Source organism: Dermacentor albipictus, chromosome 3, assembly GCF_038994185.2.
Source record: "Dermacentor albipictus isolate Rhodes 1998 colony chromosome 3, USDA_Dalb.pri_finalv2, whole genome shotgun sequence".
NCBI classification, from domain to species: domain Eukaryota; kingdom Metazoa; phylum Arthropoda; class Arachnida; order Ixodida; family Ixodidae; genus Dermacentor; species Dermacentor albipictus.
The window spans coordinates 175,565,523-175,585,850 of NC_091823.1; the positions used below are offsets into that span (position 1 = coordinate 175,565,523).

General features: G+C 44.1%; 1 protein-coding gene across 3 annotated transcripts in view; it reads left to right on the forward strand.

Annotated features, from left to right (window-relative positions):
* LOC135902106 (uncharacterized) overlaps window positions 1-20,328 on the forward strand; it is a 267,015-nt gene that overhangs the window by 153,590 nt on the left and 93,097 nt on the right. For all 3 annotated transcript variants that reach the window (XM_065432013.2, XM_065432015.2, XM_065432014.2), the window contains one exon: window positions 3,404-3,574. In XM_065432013.2, the coding sequence (XP_065288085.1) occupies window positions 3,404-3,574 (171 nt within the window). The remainder of the gene's footprint in view (window positions 1-3,403; window positions 3,575-20,328) is intronic.

The following is a 20,328-nucleotide window of genomic DNA, read 5'->3' on the forward strand; positions in this document are numbered from 1 at the left end:
GTACATACACAATTGCTAATAATTGCGGTGATTCACCTTGTCGAGGTGACCGAATCTAAACGTGCCAAGCCTCCAGGTACTGGCTTGCCCATGATAACATTATAAGGGCGTTTTATATGTCAACGCGCATGCTTTTGTAGCGTAATGATTTCAATATTGGGCTTCTGTGCTTGAGGTTCTGTGTTCGAACGGTGCGTTAAAAAATTCAATAATATTTCTTTAATTATTAATTACGTGTTACTTTGTTGGAGATGACGAGCCTGCAAAGCCACGAAGCCATGTTTGAAACCACACGGACGAAGTTTAGGAGGTCCCAATTCAGTCGTTTACTATACGACCTCCTTCTGCATGCTAAATACTTGTAATGTGACCTGACGTCTAGCAATAAATTCTGAGTCTGAAAAAGATTCCATGTACTTCCCGCAATTGCGATGTTGGCTGAGCCACCCCCATTGCAGCTACCGTAGAAACAAGCGCCAGAGTTCCCTCTAGTAATCGTTGCATGATACTCTATGGAATGGAGCGTCATGGTGCGTCCACTTGTGTTTGCCACGTTTAATGAAATGGACTGCGGGTGGCTCGCATCTCTGCAGGCCTATCTAATGCTTCTCAACCTCACCGCACTTGCCATGCAAGATCTGTCGAATTCGTGGCAGCACGACGGCGGCAACGGCAGCGGCGCCATTGGCGTGAACGCGTACGTCTTAGTGTACTTGTAGATCATAGAACAAGATTTATGTTTGCAAAAAAGAAACGTAGGACGTTCTAACGCGAATGCGTGTAGGTCAAAATAAAGTAGAAGCGCGTTTTGTGGTGTTTTATCGGGACAACAGAATCACCGGGCCTACGTCACGACGAGTCGGTCATGTGATTGTCAGGTACTGCCGGAGCTGTTTGGTGGGCAAAGAGCACGCTGGCATGCGCTGACAGCGCCTTGTATCAGCAGAGTTTCATTTTGTGTGTTTTGCGCGCGTCCGCCGAGCCGCTTTGTCAAGCTGGTGAGCTTTCGCATGTTTTGATGCGTAAATCGCTGGAAAGAAGGCAGTGGAATCAGCCTTTTCTGTTTCCCAAGAGACGAAAAGCGGCAAGAAACGGGGTTCTGTCAAAGCGCCGCGACAGATTGCAGTCTCCAGATACCGACAAACTCTGCGGAGTTCAATGGCACGTTTCTGCCAAACTCTAGATAAGGGGCTGCTTTTGTAGTGTCTTGCTGCTTTCATGCCCAATGATGTTAATTTAGAGAGGGAACACAAGAGGAAACTACTAGGACAAGTGCGATCACGTTCACGCTTACGTGATAATAAGACCACATCACACCTAGGCAGCTCTCTACATGACTTACTGCATTAAATTAATTTGAAATGCGTGAACAGTAATTTGCTCCTTTACCGAACAAGTACATAAGGCTCCTGCCGCATCGACTGATGTCACACGCTAATGCGTGATGGCGATTTTGCTAGATCCAAATAGTGGGTACTGTCTGAACAGCGGTTTACTACTGTAGCGAACAAGCATTAATTCTTCCTGCTGCAACGCTTCATGCCACACGGACATTTCCGATCACGATATTCCTCAATCCGGATCATTCAATTGTGGTCGAGCTTCTTGACCGCCATCGTAAATGTCCATCGCCGGCACCCTCAATACTTAGTGAGCATAACCAAAAGTCCGGCCTTACGTGCGTATTACTCTTCATAAACTTTTTTTCATGACTTTTTAGCCGCAAAGGCATCACTAGAACGCCATGACCATATTGTTTCCACAAGAAGTACTGATAACTGGTGTGTTCCTGGCTCTATAACTAATTAATTATAATAATAGTAACTAATTATGACAAGGATATAATCTCCCTTCACTTTTAAATAGCTACGCACTTCATACTAGACCTACGCTAAACCAGTGGAGACAGAAATTTAACACTTAATGACAAAAAACACTTAACGTTGCCCTGAATATTATTGTATTTTCAACGTTCGCTAACCTTGATGGGCTTTTTGTCTGACCTGTGCACTGTTCCATTGTTGTTTTTTATTTCATTATTTTTACTTTTTGTTGAAATACTTTTCTTTCTTAGTTTTTGTTATGTATGACATCGTTTCGTGTATCAGCTACATTTGAGTATTTGTAACTTTGTTGAAATTTCAAGCATTGTTTGTTTCAAGGAGTCGAATTTCAAACAGTGTGGATGCGGAACATCTAATGACAAGTTGGCTACCGATACCGTACTTAACTATGTGTTCTGTATAAGCTGCACGTCCTTATTTTTTGAATACTTTAATTTGGTTTTAGTTTTTACTGATGTTTACATTGTCACGCTACTCTATCTTGATGTGGTCTCTTCGGCCCAGTCAAGCGGTTTCGCACAGCTTTCTGCCCAAGAGCTCCGCCCTTGTGTATGCTGAGATAAATGAATTGAATTGAATAGCCCTCCAATTCAACCGCCGTACAGGTAAAGCTAACGGTATTAGCGGTATTATTTTATAGCTCCTGTACAGTGTGCATGGCCCACGCGTGTTCACGAGGCGAACATGAAAATATCCGCATTGTACGTTCGGCCAGCTCTTAGGATCCTTTCCATTCCATTTGCCTATGAGAAAACGAACAGGGCAATTCTCGCTGCCGGCGTTGAGCTTCTCGGCGTATCGCTGACGGCCCACTTCTGGCAGCGAACTCATGTGCTCGAACAAATTAATTGCAGCAGGTACCGTGGCGTGGGCGAAATGTTTTGTCTACCAGATCTTTGCACGCCTCTCGCACTTCGATTTGCTCATGGTTTATGTCGTCTCGCTGGTTACGAAAAGGAGAGGTCCATTCAGTTCGCGGCCGTAATGAGCTTCTGCTTAACTTGTTTTCCTGTACGTCGATAAAAGGCTAAAGAGGAATAGAATATCGCGTGCCTTCTGGCTGTCCCAGCAGGCATACGGCAGCCAAGGGAAAGCAGAACGTCATGAGGTGTAGCCGATCTATATTTGCTGTCGTATGATAGTATGAAAGTATGAATCAAATTACTAAACTATTCAACACAGTGTCGGCCAGGTGTGTAACGTCTGTTACTAAGACCTCTTTCAGTTTACCTGCACAAGAAAATTGTTTTTCTCGAGAGAACACAGCATTACCTCTGAACATGGGCAGTGAATCAGCAAGAAAGCTGTGCGCACCATTTTACGTGAGTATGAAATATCTTTGTGCCTTTTATGATTTCTTTGCCTTTTTTATCACCGAGATTTCCCAGGCGCTTATCTGTTTACTGCACAAACAACATCGGTTGTTAGTTTTCCCTGGTATGTGCCGTACGTGTCCGCGTACGTTATATCGCCTTAGTGCAATCCTTTGTAGTGCGACAACGTTTTCACTGACGCCCATAAGCTACAATGTGTGTTCTTCCCTGTTACGTATGATGCAGCGATCCAAAACTGCGGAGGATGCAGAGAAGGCAATCGTGGCAGCCAAGAAACATAAAAAGGTTTGCGTCATGTTTACCGTGGCAGCGTTCAACTCCAGTGGTGTCGGCAGCGCAGGCACAGGCCCGGACAACCAGCCGGCGACAAATGTCGTGGCCGTTAACCAGTTCGAGGTGAGCGGCCAACAAATGCGCGTTGCCGATACCTGGTAAACGCAACACAAATACGCTCTTGAAAATGTTGGTTTGAAAGAAGGACCTTTGGAGTTTATATTATAGGACCGTGAGCATTCGATATCGGAGTGGCATGTACGTGTTCTCGTGTGAGAATGAAAGGTGTACTGACGTTAAATTTATCTCAATTTATTTTTATACGTTCCAATATTAACGTACTTCACGCACTTACGCACTTTTCGGGAGCTTTTTATTTATCTATGTATCTATCTACGTGTGTTGGTGTCTAACCGTATTCCTGCCTACCTGGGCCACTAGGTAGTCACTGGTGTATTGAGTGGCGCACCGGATTACTGTGCGCAAGTCTTTCACGCCGACATGGGTCACTATGGATGCGAGACTAGGTGGGTACCGCTGCTCGAGAAAACAGTTTGACGCCGACTTAGAGTAGCGGTTATGTGTTAATCGGTACGTGCTGTTCTTCTGTATGAACACCTTCAATGCCAACTTGAGTCACTGGTTGTGTGCCCGTAGGTGTGTGCCACTCTTCAGTGAACGTCTTTTAGAGGAACTCGGGTAGCTAGGTCTAAAATTACAAACATATTCCTCATCACAAAATATCATCTACGATGAATAAAATATCCCTGAAGTTTCTCCAATGCTGAGTGGAATCAAACTTACCTCACAGGGTAGGTTCGGCTGCACTACAAATGCCCTGGTTATGGGCCACTTTTCAATGAACGCCTTTCACGCCAACGCTTCAGCGAGCTGCGCCATGAGCATGGCGCAGTACGGCGCTATGTACGTGCCGCTTTTCAACGAACACCTCGCCAGCATTGGTTGCTGAATATAAGCCACTAAGTTTGCGACAAGCGAGGCAGTAGTTCTCAGTATTCGCAGGAACCAGTGCACTACCCTTCTAGTTATGAAGGCCATGCGCGAACTTCGCGGCAGCGAAACTAGGTGGCGCAGCATGTCCAGAAATAAGCACGAAAGAGGAGCCTGGTTGCCGCATGATACGTTTCTCAGCGTTTGCATGCACCGGTGCACAAATTATTTCGTAGGTCACGTGCAGGTTTTCCGCCGGCAGCGCAATATGTCCCCAAGTGCCCTTAAGGAAGCGCGAAAGAGGAGTTATCCTGCAGCAAACGCCCCGTGCATACCTCGTTTCGACAGTGGCAGTATGTTGTGTCATTATTTTGATGGACTGTAAAGCTTTACCGGGGACAGTCATAATGAGACGGGTTCTGCCTCAATTTTTCGTATCGTTTGATGCCTGCAGTTTTTTCATCATGGTGTGTAGGAAAGACCTCTGCAACGTACGAGAAATTATAGGTATATTATGTTTCATGGACCGCTTGAAAACACGAAAAAATTGAGCGCGTACGTCTTTGGGCGTAGCATTTCAAGCTATTCGGGACATCAGAGTTTTGTTCGCGCGAGTGCCACCAGGTGGCGTATTGACCTCTAACTTTTCGAGTTTTCCACGGTGACGTAGTGATGGCGTCAACGAAACAAAAACAAAAGAATTGGATGCTATCTCTGTGCAATGTGCTTCATCAGAAAGCTTGTCCCGCAGGCGTTATCAGTGTCCTTGATAAAGATTAGCCGCTTGTCTCCTGGAAATGACTTATCCTAAGAACGTTTAGGTGTTCAGTTGTGACAAGGGAAACCCAACAATGACCGATTTGTGGCTTTTCAGAGGTTCCCCGAAAGGCAGCCACTGATTCTTTAATGCTACGGAGTCAACGAGCCAGGGTAATCGTTGGAAGCACTCGGCGGCAGCTTTTCTTCCGTCGCAACACGTTCTTAGGAGATAGGATATCGCGGATGGTTTTTAATTTTAATCTACCAGATTCACTAAGGTGCTTGCTGCCAATTATTTCCCTAGCAATATTGGTATCCGCACTCAAGGGTTACCGAGGAGCTGAAAATCGATGAAACATGTGCTTAAGTATTAGGATGGACACATGAACAAGTAGGTTTGCATCTGGAGGCAAAATGCACGACACAATAATTGTGCGAATTGTCTCTGTGTCATCGTCCGTTAGCCTGCTATAGCAGAAGCTGCTCACAATAGTGCGTCACAGTTACTGGCCACTGGGCCAGGTACGCCTTTTGGTGTGACATAAAGAGTACTTGCAGTTAGTTGTCAAAGTTCTGTCCTGTCACGGTTACCAACGCGCTAGAAGGGAGACCGATATTTAAGATAATTGTGCAGTATTATTTGCGGGATTCCTCTGATCTCCATAGTGTCTGCCATGTTGGTGTTCTGCCTTTATAATATAGCAGCAATGTAGACTAGCACATATCCAAAGCCAAAAAAGCTGCCCACATGCTGAAACGGCTCGCGCACAGCTTCTCACACTTACCTGCATTCAAGAGTTGTGTCACTGTGAAGGACGCATTAAGGAATGTTGGCAGATCAAGCAAACTGGCAGACGGCACACGAAGCAACTTGTTCGCATTCTCGTTGCCCGAGAACTGGTACCAGCCGTCGAAGAATGACGCCATGTGTTGGGGTCCACTTCCCAAATTTCCAACCTGACTCATCCTGTAGCGACTGACCACCAGGCATCTCGCTTATATGTGCAGTAGTCCGGCAGCTACTGGTGTCAGCCTTAGGAACTACTGGACCTCTCTTCGACACTTGCCGGCATTCTCGCCTTATTTCGCACCATAGAGATTACATTGCACTCCTTCTACAGCCAATGTAATATTGCGAAAGCATTATTTGCCCCGTGAAGCGGAAAATCTGGCGTAAGATCCTGCGGTACCGAAACCCACGTGACCAAGCGATGACCTCACGTTCTTGGATCTGGATTTGCTGCAGCCCTCACAGCAAAATCCCGCGGTGAACAACTACGGCATTGTAGAAGGATCGACATTTGGGCGAGTTGGTACTGGTTGAACATCTTGAAGGGGCAGCGCAAAAAGACGATGATAGAAGGCAGGAAACACACAGGACAGCGCTGGACAGACGTCGTGGCCCACATATAGAAAATTTTAATTCGTCCAACTCAAAAATTGAGTTGGCACACTTTGAGACCAGACCTGGCCACTCCCAAACTTCACTTGGCGCATCCCCTGCACTCATTACCCAATTTCAAAATTTATTTGACCCATGCTCAAAACCAACCTGGTCCACTTAGATAATTTGGCCGGCCCACCCGCAAATAGTCTGCCCAATTCGAACAAATCAGGAAGTGAAAATCATCGCCTGGAAGTGAGATTGCTTTCGCATTCAGTACACTTAAGGAGACTTAAGTGCCTCTGTAACTTATTGTCCGGAAATTTGGCCATCCTTTGAACGTTACGGTTTTGTATCTTAAACTTATGTTTAATATTTAAGTTAGTACCGCCCTGAGATTTCCAGCCGTTTCTCCTTTCTTAACATGCCCGAATTTTTGTCGACCTCTGTTCATATTTTTGGGGAATTTTCGAGATACAGTGAAACCATAGCACTGCCCCTTGACCATGCCTTTGTAAAACGCATTTTCCTGAGGACACCTGCAAGCTTCTGCGTTCTTGCCGTTCATCTACCTCCTGAATTCTATCATTTGTAGCCCATATGGATGACTCTAATCCCAGGGAAGTCGGCAATGACGCAACGGCTACCGGATCAAAACCTTCTAAATCAAATTTACCGTAGACACGGCAGCCACTTTTTCCCACTTCGAATGCAACTATTCTATTAGTGAGCACGATTCTTAAGCATAAAAATTCAGAGTCTAAAAATTCACCCGAATGCTACGCACTGTGGGCATCGATGTCAGCGAAGCTTTCTGTGATGTTCGCTTCAATTGACGACAATTATCAGTGATGTTAACTTCAAATATTTCATTTGTTCGGCGTATAGTACAATACAACTGTAGTGAGTTGGTAATAAATGTAGCTTTGTGCGCGTCACTGCTGTTTGCGATGTACATAGAACACACAGGGAGACGTGTTTGCTTGCGCCATTTTTATGAGCTATTGTTTATGACTTATGAGAGGGTTGATCATCGTTGCTGCCTCACGTGGCACATCGCATCGCTGCAGAAGTGTTGGCAGGATTATGAGACTGTAGGTGCCAAAACAACAGCCGGATTACGAAGGATGCCGTAGTGGCGGACTCGGGATTAATTTTTATACCCTGGTGATTTTTAACGTGCGCGTAACTCTAAGTGTAACACCATTTTCGTATTTTGCTCTCGTCGAAATTCGGCGGACGTGGCAGGGATCGAATCCGCGATGCCGAGCAATGCTATAGCCGCATACCTACTGCAGCGGGCACGGAAGTGTTGAGTTGACGTGCGACCACTTCCGCATGTCGCCTAGACCCTACGGCGGTTTAATGCGGTTTTGCATCTGCACGTCCTCTGTCAGTTGTCTGTTTGGCAAATTTGCATGGTCTTTATTTTTCAGAGATGGCCGAAACGTAGATTACGATAACTTCATTTTGCCCGCAACTGTTGTTTTGGTAACGGTTGTAGCGTTTCCTTATGTTCGTTTCCTTAACGTCGCCTTTTGCCTGTCGCGACCTTCCTCCTGTATGGGAGCTGCGAGCGAAGAGTGGCAAGGCTGTCATTCACTCTTTCCGCGACTGCGCCTGTTCTACCCCTTCCCTGCCTGGTCTTGCGGCCCCCTCTCTACCATTCCATCTAGCTCTCCTCAGGACTTGCACGTTAGTAGAATGGTAATTGCTGCAGTTTCTGCAATGCTGTTGCCGGGGGTCACGGATGATTACAGCTCTCAAGAGGCTAATGTGACAACGTCCAGGGGTCTCCAGAGGGAATTATGCACATTCAACGCGTTGGAAAGGCCGAAACAAGTTTCTCGCGTCGGCTTTCCTCTCTGCCACGCTCCTTCCCTGCATATGCATGCTCTGAACCAACCCCCGCCGCGGCGTGCATGACAGCAGCAGCAGTCAGAAAAGTAGCGCCAAGAGTTAAAGTAAGCTTAGTTTAAAAGGACAGTCTTCATATGTTGGCGCACAGTCGCGTGTCGTCATGACGTCATCGCATTCTTAGGCCGATTTCATCACTGTGGGAGCCAAATGGCCGACTTGTTGACTGGAGTTTCGGCCTCCAAGAGTAATGTTGCCATGACAAAGATAGTCTTTCCACTGTATTACAGACCTACAATACTGTGTTTTCTTCAGTCTCTTTATTATTTCGTTCTCCACAGCTATACTGTGCTCGCGCTTCTTCAGTGTGCTAAGCAGGGAAATTCTTTTGGAATGCTATTTGTTTAGTAATATTGTACTCTTGGTGCCATTCTTCTACGTTATCTACGCAGAGTAATCAGGCACCATCAAATAAAGTGCTTTTCCTTTTTTCCTGAGCACGCCCGCCATAGCGTGCAAAATACACAGCTCGAACTCTTTTTCTGAGACATAAGCGCGCAATAAAACGCTGACGTCATCATGAACAAGGTGAACAAGGGCCGTAGTACTGTACCTTTTCGTGTCTCTAATCGTAAGCTCATTTTTTATAGGGAAGCTGTATACCTCTACCGTCCAAGGAAATTTTTTTGTCGTAAGCAAAAAACTCCCCATACGTGGGCCGATCCCGCAGATAGTGCAACGCCGGGCAGACCCGCGTCGTAGGTGAAGAAGACGTTAAGCACTTCCCATACATGGGCCAATCCCGAAGCTAGTGCGATGCTGGGCCGACCTGCGGCGTAGGTAAAGCAGGCGCTAAGTTCTCACCATACGTGGGCCGATCTCGAAGATAATGCAATGCCAGGTAGATCCGCGGTGGAGGTGAAGCAGGCGTTAAGCGCTTCCCATACGCGGGCCGATCCCGAAGATAGTGCAATGCCGAGCCGACCTGCGGCGGACGTGAAGAAGGTCTTAAGCACTCCCCATACATGGGCCGATACCGAAGATAGTGCAATGCTGGGCCGACCCGCGGTGGAGGTGAGACAGGCGTAAGCACTTCTCATACGTGCTCGGATGCCGAAGTTAGTGCAATGTCGGGCCGACCCGCGGCTGAGGTGCAGTTCGTCATTAAGGGCCCGCGTACACAGCTTCGCTGGTCATCCTTCTTCACAGAGTGGAAGGGCACTGAGTGTTATTTTTCAGGATAGGCTTTTTGCCGTACAAACGTCCTCCGCATACGCCTCTGATATGCAAGTTTTTTTTCCCTACGCATCGACTGTAAGCAGTCGTCGCGCAACTCCATGATGTCTTGGTGGCAGGCCATTACGGCCTGTCACGTAATCATGACCAGGCTGATTCATATGGGTTCGGTTATACTCTTTTGTGCAGCGGTGGCGTAGAGGTAGAGCATCCGCTTCACTTACGAGAGGACCGTGGTTCGAATACTGGTGCCACGCAATTTTCTATCGGATTAAAAAAAAAAGAAAATCCGCGTGTTGATAAAATTGCATAACTACGCCTGGAGTGCGGCCTTATCCTCGTGACCAGAACCGGTAACGCACTCCCTCACCAGAGCAGGATTGGCCACCCTGGTGCTGTACATGGCTACAAGCTCCTATATGAATGTAACAATCAAACCCCGGCCCTTAGTCCCCAGCAGCTGCGAAGCAACTGACCACGGTGACGGTCAGACATGTGACGCAGCAAACGGTGCTAAAAATCCCCGGCTGCGGACAGGCCACTATTGGAATCTGAACCTGGCAACGTTTAAAGCTAGAACGTTATCTGGTGAGGCGAGTCTAGCAGTGCTTTTGGGGGAATTAGAGGGCAGTAAATGGGATATAATAGAGCTCAGTAAAGTTAGGAGGACGAAAAAAGCATATACAGTGCTAAAAAGCGGTCACGTCCTGTGCTACCGGTGCTTAGCGAAGAGACGAGAAATAGGAGTTGGATTCCTGATTAATCAAGATATATATGGTAACATACAGGAATTGTATAGCATTAACGAGAGGGTGGCAGCTGGTGTTGTGAAGCTTAATAAGAGGTACAAATTGAAGGTAGTATAAGCCTACGCCCCTACATCCAGTCATGAGGATCAGGAAGTCGAAAGCTTCTATGAAGACGGGGAATCGGCGATGGGTAAAGTTAAAACAAAATACAATATACTGATGTGCGACTTCAATGCCACGGAGGCAAGAAGCAGGCTGGAGACAAGTCAGGGGGGGAATATGGCATAGGCTCTAGGAATAGCAGGGGAGAGTTATTAGTATTATTAGTATTAGTATTATTAGTTAGTATTAGTTATTAGTTATTATTAGACTTTGCAGAACAGAATATTATGCGGATAATAAATACCTTCTCAGGCAAGCGGTATAGCCGAAAGTGGAAGTGGAGGAGCCCGAATAACAAGACAAGAAATGAAATAGACTTTATACTCTGCGCAAACCCTGGCATCATTCAAGATGTGGACGTGCTCGGCAAAGTGCGCTGGAGTGACCATAGGATGGTAAGAACTCGAATTAGCCTAGGCTTGAGGAGGGAATGGAATAAATTGGTACATAAGAATACGCTCAATGAGTAATTAGTGGTAAGAGGGAAAATAGAGGAATTCCGGATAAAGGTTCAGATCAGGTATTCGGCTTTAACTCAGGAAGAGGACCTTATTGTTGAAACAATGAACGACAATCTTACGGGCATCACTACGCAGTGTGCAATAGAAGTCGGTGGTAATTCCGTTAGACGGGGCACCAGTAAACTATCGCAGGAGACGAATGATCTCATCAAGAAACGCCAATGTATGAAAGCTTCTAACCCTACAGCTAGAATAGAACTGGCAGAACTTTCGAAGTTAATCAGCAAGCGTAAGACAGCTGACATAAGGAAGTATAATATGGAGAGAATTGAACATGCTCTCAGGAACGGAGGAAGCCTAAAAGCAGTGAAGAAGAAACTAGCAACTATTATGGAAGAGGGAATAGTCTAGAGAAATTTGAAATCCCACGAGTAACGCCGGATGAAGTAAAGAAAGCCTTGGGAGCTATGCAAAGGGGAAAGGCAGCTGGGGAGGATCAGGTAACAGCAAATTTGTTGAAGGATGGTGGGCGGATTGTTCTAGAAAAACTGGCCACCCTGTATATGCAATGCCTCATGACCTCGAGCGTACCGGAATCTGGGAAGAACGCTAACATAATCCGAATCCATAAGAAAGGGGACGCCAAACATTTGAGAAATGAGAGCGATCAGCTTACTGTCTGTTGCTTACAAAGTATTACTAAGGTAATTGTAAATAGAATCAGGCACACCTTAGACTTCCGTCAACCAAAGGACCAGGAAGGATTCCGTAAAGGCTACTCAACAATAGACCATATTCACACTATCAATAAGGTGATCAAGAAATGTGCGGTATATAACCAACCCTTACATATAGCTTTCATTGATTACGAGAAAGTGTTTGATTCAGTGGAAACCCCAGCAGTCATTGAGGCATTATGGAATCAGGGTTTAGACGAGCCGTATGTAAAAATACTGAAAGATATCTATAGCGGCTCCACAGCCAACGTAGTATTTCATAATGAAAGCAACAAAATCCTAATACTGTAGATGTGCTCTCTTGACTTGATCGCGCAGATAAGTGGGTATTATATGCGCTATAGGCGTGCTCTGTTGACTAGATTGCGCAGATCTCTGGGTATTTAAGCAGGTGGTTCTTCAAAAATAAAACCAGTTGTTAGAAAGCGCTCGTCCTTGTGTTGCTCCTATTCTTCGTCCCTGTTTATTTGCGCACAAAAAGTTTTAGGATGAATCTGTTCCAACTAGGCCGACTCGCTGTTAAACAAAATCCCAATAAAGAAAGGTGTCAGGCAGGGAGATACGATCTCTTCAATGCTTTTCACCGCGTGTTTACAAGAGGTATTCAGAGACCTGGATTGGGAAGAATTGGGGATAAGAGTTAATGGAGAATACCTAAGTAACTTGCGATTCGCTGATGATATTGTCCTGCTTAGTAACTCAGGGGACCAACTGCAAGGCATGCTCACTGACCTGGAGAGGCAAAGCAGAAGGATGGGTCTTAAAATTAATCTGCAGAAAAGTAAAGTAACGTTTACCAGTCTCGGTAGAGAACAGCAGTTTACGATAGGTAGCGAGGCACTTGAAGTAGTAAGGGAATACATCTACCTAGAGCAGGTAGTGACCGCGCATCCGGATCATGAGACGGAAATAATGAGAAGAATAAGAATGGGCTGGGGTGCGTTTGGCAGGCATTCTCAGATCATGAACAGCAGGTTGCCATTATCTCTGAGGAGAAAAGTGTATAAAAGCTCTGTCTTACCAGTAATCACCTACGGTATAAATCGTCTCTTACAGCGCATACATAGACGGATGTCAAAAAAGGACGACGTAAACAAGCGCTGACTTCCAACTGATTTTTATTTTCAGAAACAAACGAATATACCCTGAAACACCAAGACAAAAGCGCCCTCTACAAGCAGCAACCCGCCATGAGAATGCATTCAGAATTTATTACCTAAGATGAACGAGAGCGCATGTGCGATCTTAGGAAAACCAGTTCTTTGTCTGTTAGGTGATTGATGGCTTACTAACCGAGTCGCCATCGGCAATCGCTGCTGCTTCGATGATAATTCTGGTACTTCCATTGGAATGCCTAGCTAAGATAGTCGTCTGTTATAGACAGCTGTTATCGCGTATGTCCATGGAATATCCCACAAACTTAAGAAAATAGGACAAAAAGCAGGTATCGACGTTGTTTTCTCTGCTCCAAAAAAACTGGCCCAGCTTTGTGTCACAACCAATCCTGCTGCTATGAAACGTAGTATTGCAGCATTAATCATAGGAAGAAGTTTACGAGTTGTTCGAAAGGTGTAGTGCATAAGATTCCCCTGAAATGTGGGAGGTCTAATATAGGACAGACTGGTAGATGTCTCAACGTTAGGTTACAAGAACACAGCAATAAAGTGCGCAAAGGGCGGGAAGGCTTCCTAGGTGTTCACTGCGCACAATGCGGCTGCGTCCCAATTTTTAAAGAGACGACTATCTTAGCTAGGCATTCCAATGAAAGTACCAGAATTATCATTGAAGCAGCAGCGATTGCCGATGGCGACTCGGTTAGTAAGCCATCAATCGCACTAACAGACAAAGAACTGGTTTTCCTGAGATCGCACATGCGCTCTCGTTCACCTTAGGTAATAAATTCTGAATGCATTCTCATGTCGGGTTGCTGCTTGTAGAGGGCGCTTTTGTCTTGGTGTTTCAGGGTATATACGTTTGTTTCTGAAAATAAAAATCAGTTGGAAGGCAGCGCTTGTCTACGTCGTCCTTTTTTGTCCTCCGTCTATGTATGCCCTGTAAGTGACGGTGTATACCATGGAATACCAACTAGCCCGTACTCAAACCTTGCTTCACCTACGGGGCTGAAACCTCCATGGGAGCTTACGAAAAGGGTTCTCCTGAAATTGAAGACGACGCAATGAACTATGGAAAGAAGAATGATCGGTGTAACCTTAAGGGGGATAAGAAGAGAGCAGATTGGGTGAGGGAACAAGCGCGAGGTAATGACGTCTTAGTTAAAATTGAGAAAAAGCAATGGGCATTGGCAAGGCATGTAATGAGAAGGGAAGATAACCGATGGTCATTAAGGGTTACTGACTGGATTCCAAGAGAAGGGAAGCGTACCAGGGGGCGGCAGAAAGTTAGGTGGGTGGATGAGATTAAGTAGCTGGCAGGGACAACATGACCATTTTTAGCTCATGTCCGTGGTAGTTGGAGAAGTATGAGAGAGGCCTTTGCCCTGCAGTGGGCGTAGCCATGCTGCTGCTGATGACGATGATGTCTTAAGCATCTTGATATGCGAGTGCTGTCATTAAGTTAGGCGAAACGCTTAAGTTGCTCCTACTCCCGATGACATGCAAAACGCGGCGTGCAGCGCAGAAAGTCATGTAAGCTCGCCTCGCGCAGACACGCGCCCGAGCCCCTGCACACGCGTCCGTCGGGGACTACTTCAACTACTTCATCGATGGGGTGACCTTGTCAAAAAAAGTTAAGGTAATTAAAATAGAGATAATTATGGCACTTGAACCCCGGAGCTTTGGTGGAAATCGAACCCTCGAGCGCATGTGGAAATCGAACCCATGACAATAAATGTTTAGGCGATGGTAATTAATGCACTGGTCATTAATATAGAGTTAATTAAGGCGCTCGAACCCTCGACCTTTGGTGTGAGTCAAAGCCACGGCCTTTGGTGTTAATTATGGCAAAGGTAATTCAGGTACAGTTAGTAAATGTAGCGTCAAATAAAGCACTCGGGACCACGACCTTTGGCGGGAGAAAACAAGCAACAAGAAGTAACTATGCACTCGAATGAGACTGCCAAGTCATTTAAGTAATGGCTTTTGAGTGCGTAGGTTTTAGCATTCACCCTCTTTAGCGTATGGTAAACTCACTCTGCCCTTCTGTTTACTTCCACATAGAGTGTGTCAATCCCTGTGGTTGCCAAATACGTCCAACGATAAGCTACCACTTAAGCCTTCCTTGCCACGCAGCAACTGAAGTCGCAGGCTTTCATCAACACGGCGTTGGCGACCGTCGTTTGGGAAATTCCGTTCATGTTCACAGTTTTCATAAAAAAGCGCTAAAGAGGAAGAGAAAAAGGCACACAATTGACAGGACGGGTGGCGAATTTCCAAGAGGCTTTTATTTCAAACGATCATCTATTTAAGCATTGTCCAACGGGTACATCATGCACACGTCATCATACAAAAAGAGTGCATAAGTCATGCAGTTCATGCGTACTATTGTATGGCCAATGAGCTCGCGCTCCTACATTCCTCGGAAAAAAATGTCAGTTCGTTTTCCTACAACGCCAAAGACTGACAATTGACGCGCTTGTCACCTGCCTTCCTTATGAAGCACGCTTCAACTATTTCGCGTTCAGTTCTTTCCTCTTTCCTCAAGAAAGTTGTCTCGCCGAACATTGGTTTGCATGTGCACCTTTCGCAGTAATCAATCAATCAATCAATCAATCAATCAATCAATCAATCAATCAATCAATCAATCAATCAATCAATCAATCAATCAATCAATCAATCAATCAATCAATCAATCAATCAATCAATCAATCAAGTTTATTTGCCAGAAACAAAAGGAACTGGAGGGACACCTGGGTAAAAAGCTCTCGCAGCAGCTTGATGGAGGCCCAGGGTCCCTTACATGGCAGTAGCACTCACATGATATATACACTTAAGTCTTTATACACAACAAACATTACACATCGTACGTATGCACAAAAATGACATTTTACACTTGAATGCAATATACTAAAGTGTCACTATAAAGAAAGAAAGTAGTCACGCAAACTATTTTTATTTAGCGTAGCTGTGTGCTATTTGTTTAGTACAGTCGGTACATTATGTGCTAAGGACTGTAGGCTGTAATTGTTTCGAAACCATGGTACCTTCCACACCTCAGCGTTTCCTGTAGTATGTTTCGTGTGAGTGCAGAGTTCTAGCTGAGCAAGGTATGTAAAATAATTCCTAACATATTCGATGAAGAGTAAATCGTTTCTAGTAATCTGTGTTCGTATAATTTATCTACGCGGTTTAGTCTGTATTTGAGAAGTATATTATCTGTTGGTGAAAGCCGATTAACGTTCTCTATATACCGAACGATTTTCTTTTGAAGTGTTACCAGCTTTTGCAAGTTAGATTTAGATGTTGTAACCCAGACCAGGTAAGAGTAATTTATATACGATAAGAGACCATGGTATATTTGAAGTTTTGCATTCGTAGGTAGAAATGTGCGGCAACGTGCCATAGCACCGGCAACTGCAGAGAGTTTGCCGCAGAGATGTTTGATATGGCCATCCCAACGTAAATTAGAAGAAAAGTATACTCCAGGAATTTCCAATTATTCAACCAGTTCAACGCGTTGGCTCTGAAAATAATTGATTAATTAAAAAATAAATAATGTTAAGTGGTTCATTTTTTGCGCTAAATATTAGAACTTTAGTTTCCTTAGAATTTACTTTAAGCTTATTTGTCTGTGTCCAATCAGACAAACTTGCCATAATTTTATTACATTTTTGCGGAAGTTCATTCGCATCAGGACCTGACACACACTATGTGAAATCATCCGCGTACATAATGAATTGAACCTCACTGTTTATGGTTACGATATCATTTATAAAAACGTTGAACAAGAGTGGCCGAAGAATACTTCCTCGAGGCACACCACATACAATACTTAAGAGGGACGAGTTAGGTTTATTAATGGAAACGTACTGACGTCGATGTTTCAGATATGATTTGAGTAATTCTACTGTTTTCCTACGAATTCCATACAAACAAAGCTTCCGAATAAGGATCTGCTGACTGAGGCTGCCAAAAGCTTTACTAAAGTCTACAAAGATGCCGACTGCGTATTAGTTATTTTCAAAGCTCTGCAAAGCGTATTCTTTCAGCGCAACAAGAGCCATTTCTGTGGATCTGTTTTTCCGAAATCCACATTGTGAATCAGTAAGCACACTCTTTTTATTGAAAAATTCCGTCATTCGAGCAAAAATAAGCTTTTCCATTCCGTTTGAAAAAATTTGGAGCACCGATATCGGTCGATAGTTAGACGCACTATTTCGGTCACCACCGTTATAAATAACCGAAACTTTCGCGTGTTCCATTGCATCTGGAAAAACTGCAGTCTCTGAAATTACGTTGTAAATGCGCACAAGCCAAAGTAGAATAAATTGCAGAACATGTTTATTAGGTTTAATCTGCAAACTATTTACATCTAAACCTTTACTTTTTTTCAGCCCCATGTACACACTATATACTTCATATTCATCAGTAGGCGCAAAGAATGCGCTTTCGCGAACAGCATCGCTATGACAAGCCACCCCTATGCTATCATTGCCTTCAGCGAAATCGCTTTGTGCAGTTACGAAGTGGTGGTTAAAGTAATCGGAAAGCGCTGTGCCTGTTATCACACGTGAGCCTAGCTTCATCGATGTCAGGTGCGTATCGTCCTTGCGGCGACCTAGAACAAGTTTAATCGTTTGCCACGCAATCTCTGGGCATTGTCTAGAAACATTTGCAAATAAGTCCTCATAGTACGCCACCTTTGCCTTTCTCAGTTCAGCATTTAGCCTGTTTCTAAATTTGTTTAGTGTTTGTAATGCTAATTCACAGCGCGTGCGCAAGAAGGAATGATAGAGATTATTTTTTGCTTTGATCATTTTCGCAAGCTCACGAGTAACCCAAGGCTTTCTAACTTTTTGGGAATATTTAGCTGTTCTCATTGGAAAATTGCTGGCGTGCATATTCGTAAAAGTTAGAATAAATTCGTTATATGCCTCATTTGCATCTGTTTTGTTCAAAACATGTAACCAATCGTGATTCATAACGTCATTCTTGAACTGCTCTAAACCTGCTTGTGTTATACGCTGATAAGTGAATTGTTGACAGGCATCAGCTGTTTTCTTAGAGTCATCGGTGTAGATTAAAAATATAGGGCAGTGGTCGCTTATGTCAGACGCCAATGTGCCTCTGTTGCATACAGTAGTACAAATATCAACGATGAGTAAGTCAAGTAAAGAAGATGTATGACTTGTAATGCGTGTTGGTGTGGTGATTGTATTTAAAAAACCTGCAGACTGGAGGCACGTGTTCAGTTGGAATGATGAGTTACTCTATTAAGTACATCTATATTAAGATCGCCGCCACACACAAGCTTCACATTGTTCATGCTTACATAATCTAGGAATGGTTCAAGAAAATCTAGAAAAAGGACAACATTGCCGCTCGGTGGACGATACACCAGAGATATTATCCTGTTTTTACTCTTTACAGTGAGTATTTCGTAGTCATCTGCTACTGTCGTATAGTCTGGTGCTAATTCATATTTTGCATAGCTTTCAACAAAAAGTGCAACACCCCCGCCTTTTTTGCTGGGCCGATTAATAAAAAAGTGGTGATAACCTTGTGAAGTCAGCATAGCACACTTACTGTAGTACCATGTTTCCGATATCATGATCACATTAAACGTAAAAGTAAATTGCGCCAAAAATGGATGATATCGTCACTCTTTTTGCATGCTGAGCGCGCATTAAGATGCAAAACAGCCATGGCCGATGCATCCTGCTTAGCGATGAGATGCGGGAGAGCCAGCTCTTGATAAGCCATTTTGACGATGGTGAGCAGCCGAAGTTGCGGGGTGCACAAACTCGCGCTGCTCCCTCACTTTACACCTGCGCCTGCCCCGACGTTAACTTCTCGACGTCACTCACGTTTCTTATGTGGAGAACGGGCGTGTCTTCAGCTTGTCTTGCAAAAATTTTGCTCTTCAGCGACCACACCGATTTCTTAGTGATGCGCGTGTTTTCTTTTCAAGGCCATCGCAAGAAGCTTCGTCAGGGCAGGGCAAAGGTGTTCATTCACATACACTGAAGAAGAGCCTTCCAACCCAAGATTTGTATTTGTGAGACGCATTTATTTAGCTTTGTGGAAAACACTATCCCGCTTCGTTCGACTCTTGAACTGGACGATTATATTTGTCCGATCGCTACTGCGTGTAGGTACACGATGGCATGTTTCAATGTCCGATGCAGCGATTGGTTCAGTGATCGTAGAGCCAAGTTTGGAAAGTTGGTCGCTCAAGCACTCATTCTCGGTCTTCACTACACCCTGGATTTCTAGTTTGGTCTTACGAGAGTATTGCTCAGTTTGCACGAGTTGGTTTTCTAAGATTTGAACAGCGATTTCTAAAAAGGAACACTTAGCGTGAAGAGATGCGTTTTCACTCTCGAGTTTAACATTCTTTGCAGTACATTCCATCAGTTTTGTTTTCAGTTCATGAATTGCGTGAAACGCAAAATCCAGACTTTTTGCCATGTTATTCCGCTCATTTTGGAGCTCGCGGTTTTCTATTCGCAGATCTCTTTCTAAACCTTCACGAAACAATTTCAGTTCATGCCGCATCTCGTCTCTTACTTTAGCAAAATCAGACTTTAGTTGATCTCTAATCTTGGCCAGTTCTTTCGACATAGTTTGGCAGTCATACTTAGGAATAATAATAATAATAATAATAATAATAATAATAATAATAATAATAATAATAATAATAATAATAATAATAATAATAATAATAATAATAAAAATAATAATAACTTTATTTGCATCCGAAATACACGATGCCGGAGGCCTACAGAAAAAGCTGTCGCATTGCAGCTTGACAAGGCCGCAGGCCCCCGCACTGGCAACTTCACGTAGCAGTCAGCAAATTATAAAATATATGTGAGTTACAATCAGCACTCACTGAAATCCACACATACAAAAAGATAAAACTCATTCCATATTAAGACATCGTTATACAAATTATGTTATAGAATTTGAAGTTATACAATTAACACAATTGCAATTGAAATACAATTATTACAAGTAATACAATACAATTTGAAGTTATACAATTATGAAGTGCAAACATTCAGCTTTCAAGACACTATTTATCCATACAAGAACGCCATCAGAGACCAGCGCACATAAAATGAACCGCAGAAAGCGCAGATAACTCCGCAGTAAAAGTGCAGTAAAGTTATACACTAACTATACCATTCTTTTTTCCCTTTTTGTTTTCTTCTTCTACGCACTAAAGTATTTTCGAAGGTCCGCAAAAGTAATTTTGTCAGGCTCTATATTTTGTTTCTGTAATGTATTCAATAATCTTGGCAGCCGGTTTTTTAACATTTGTAAGCCATATGTTGTCCTACAAGTATCTATTGCCCATGTTTCAAAATTTCGCGTATTATATGTAGTAGAGTGATATTTCAACTCCGCTAACTGGCGCCAGGAACAAGTATTATTTTTTATCTCTTGTTTATATCGCTCGT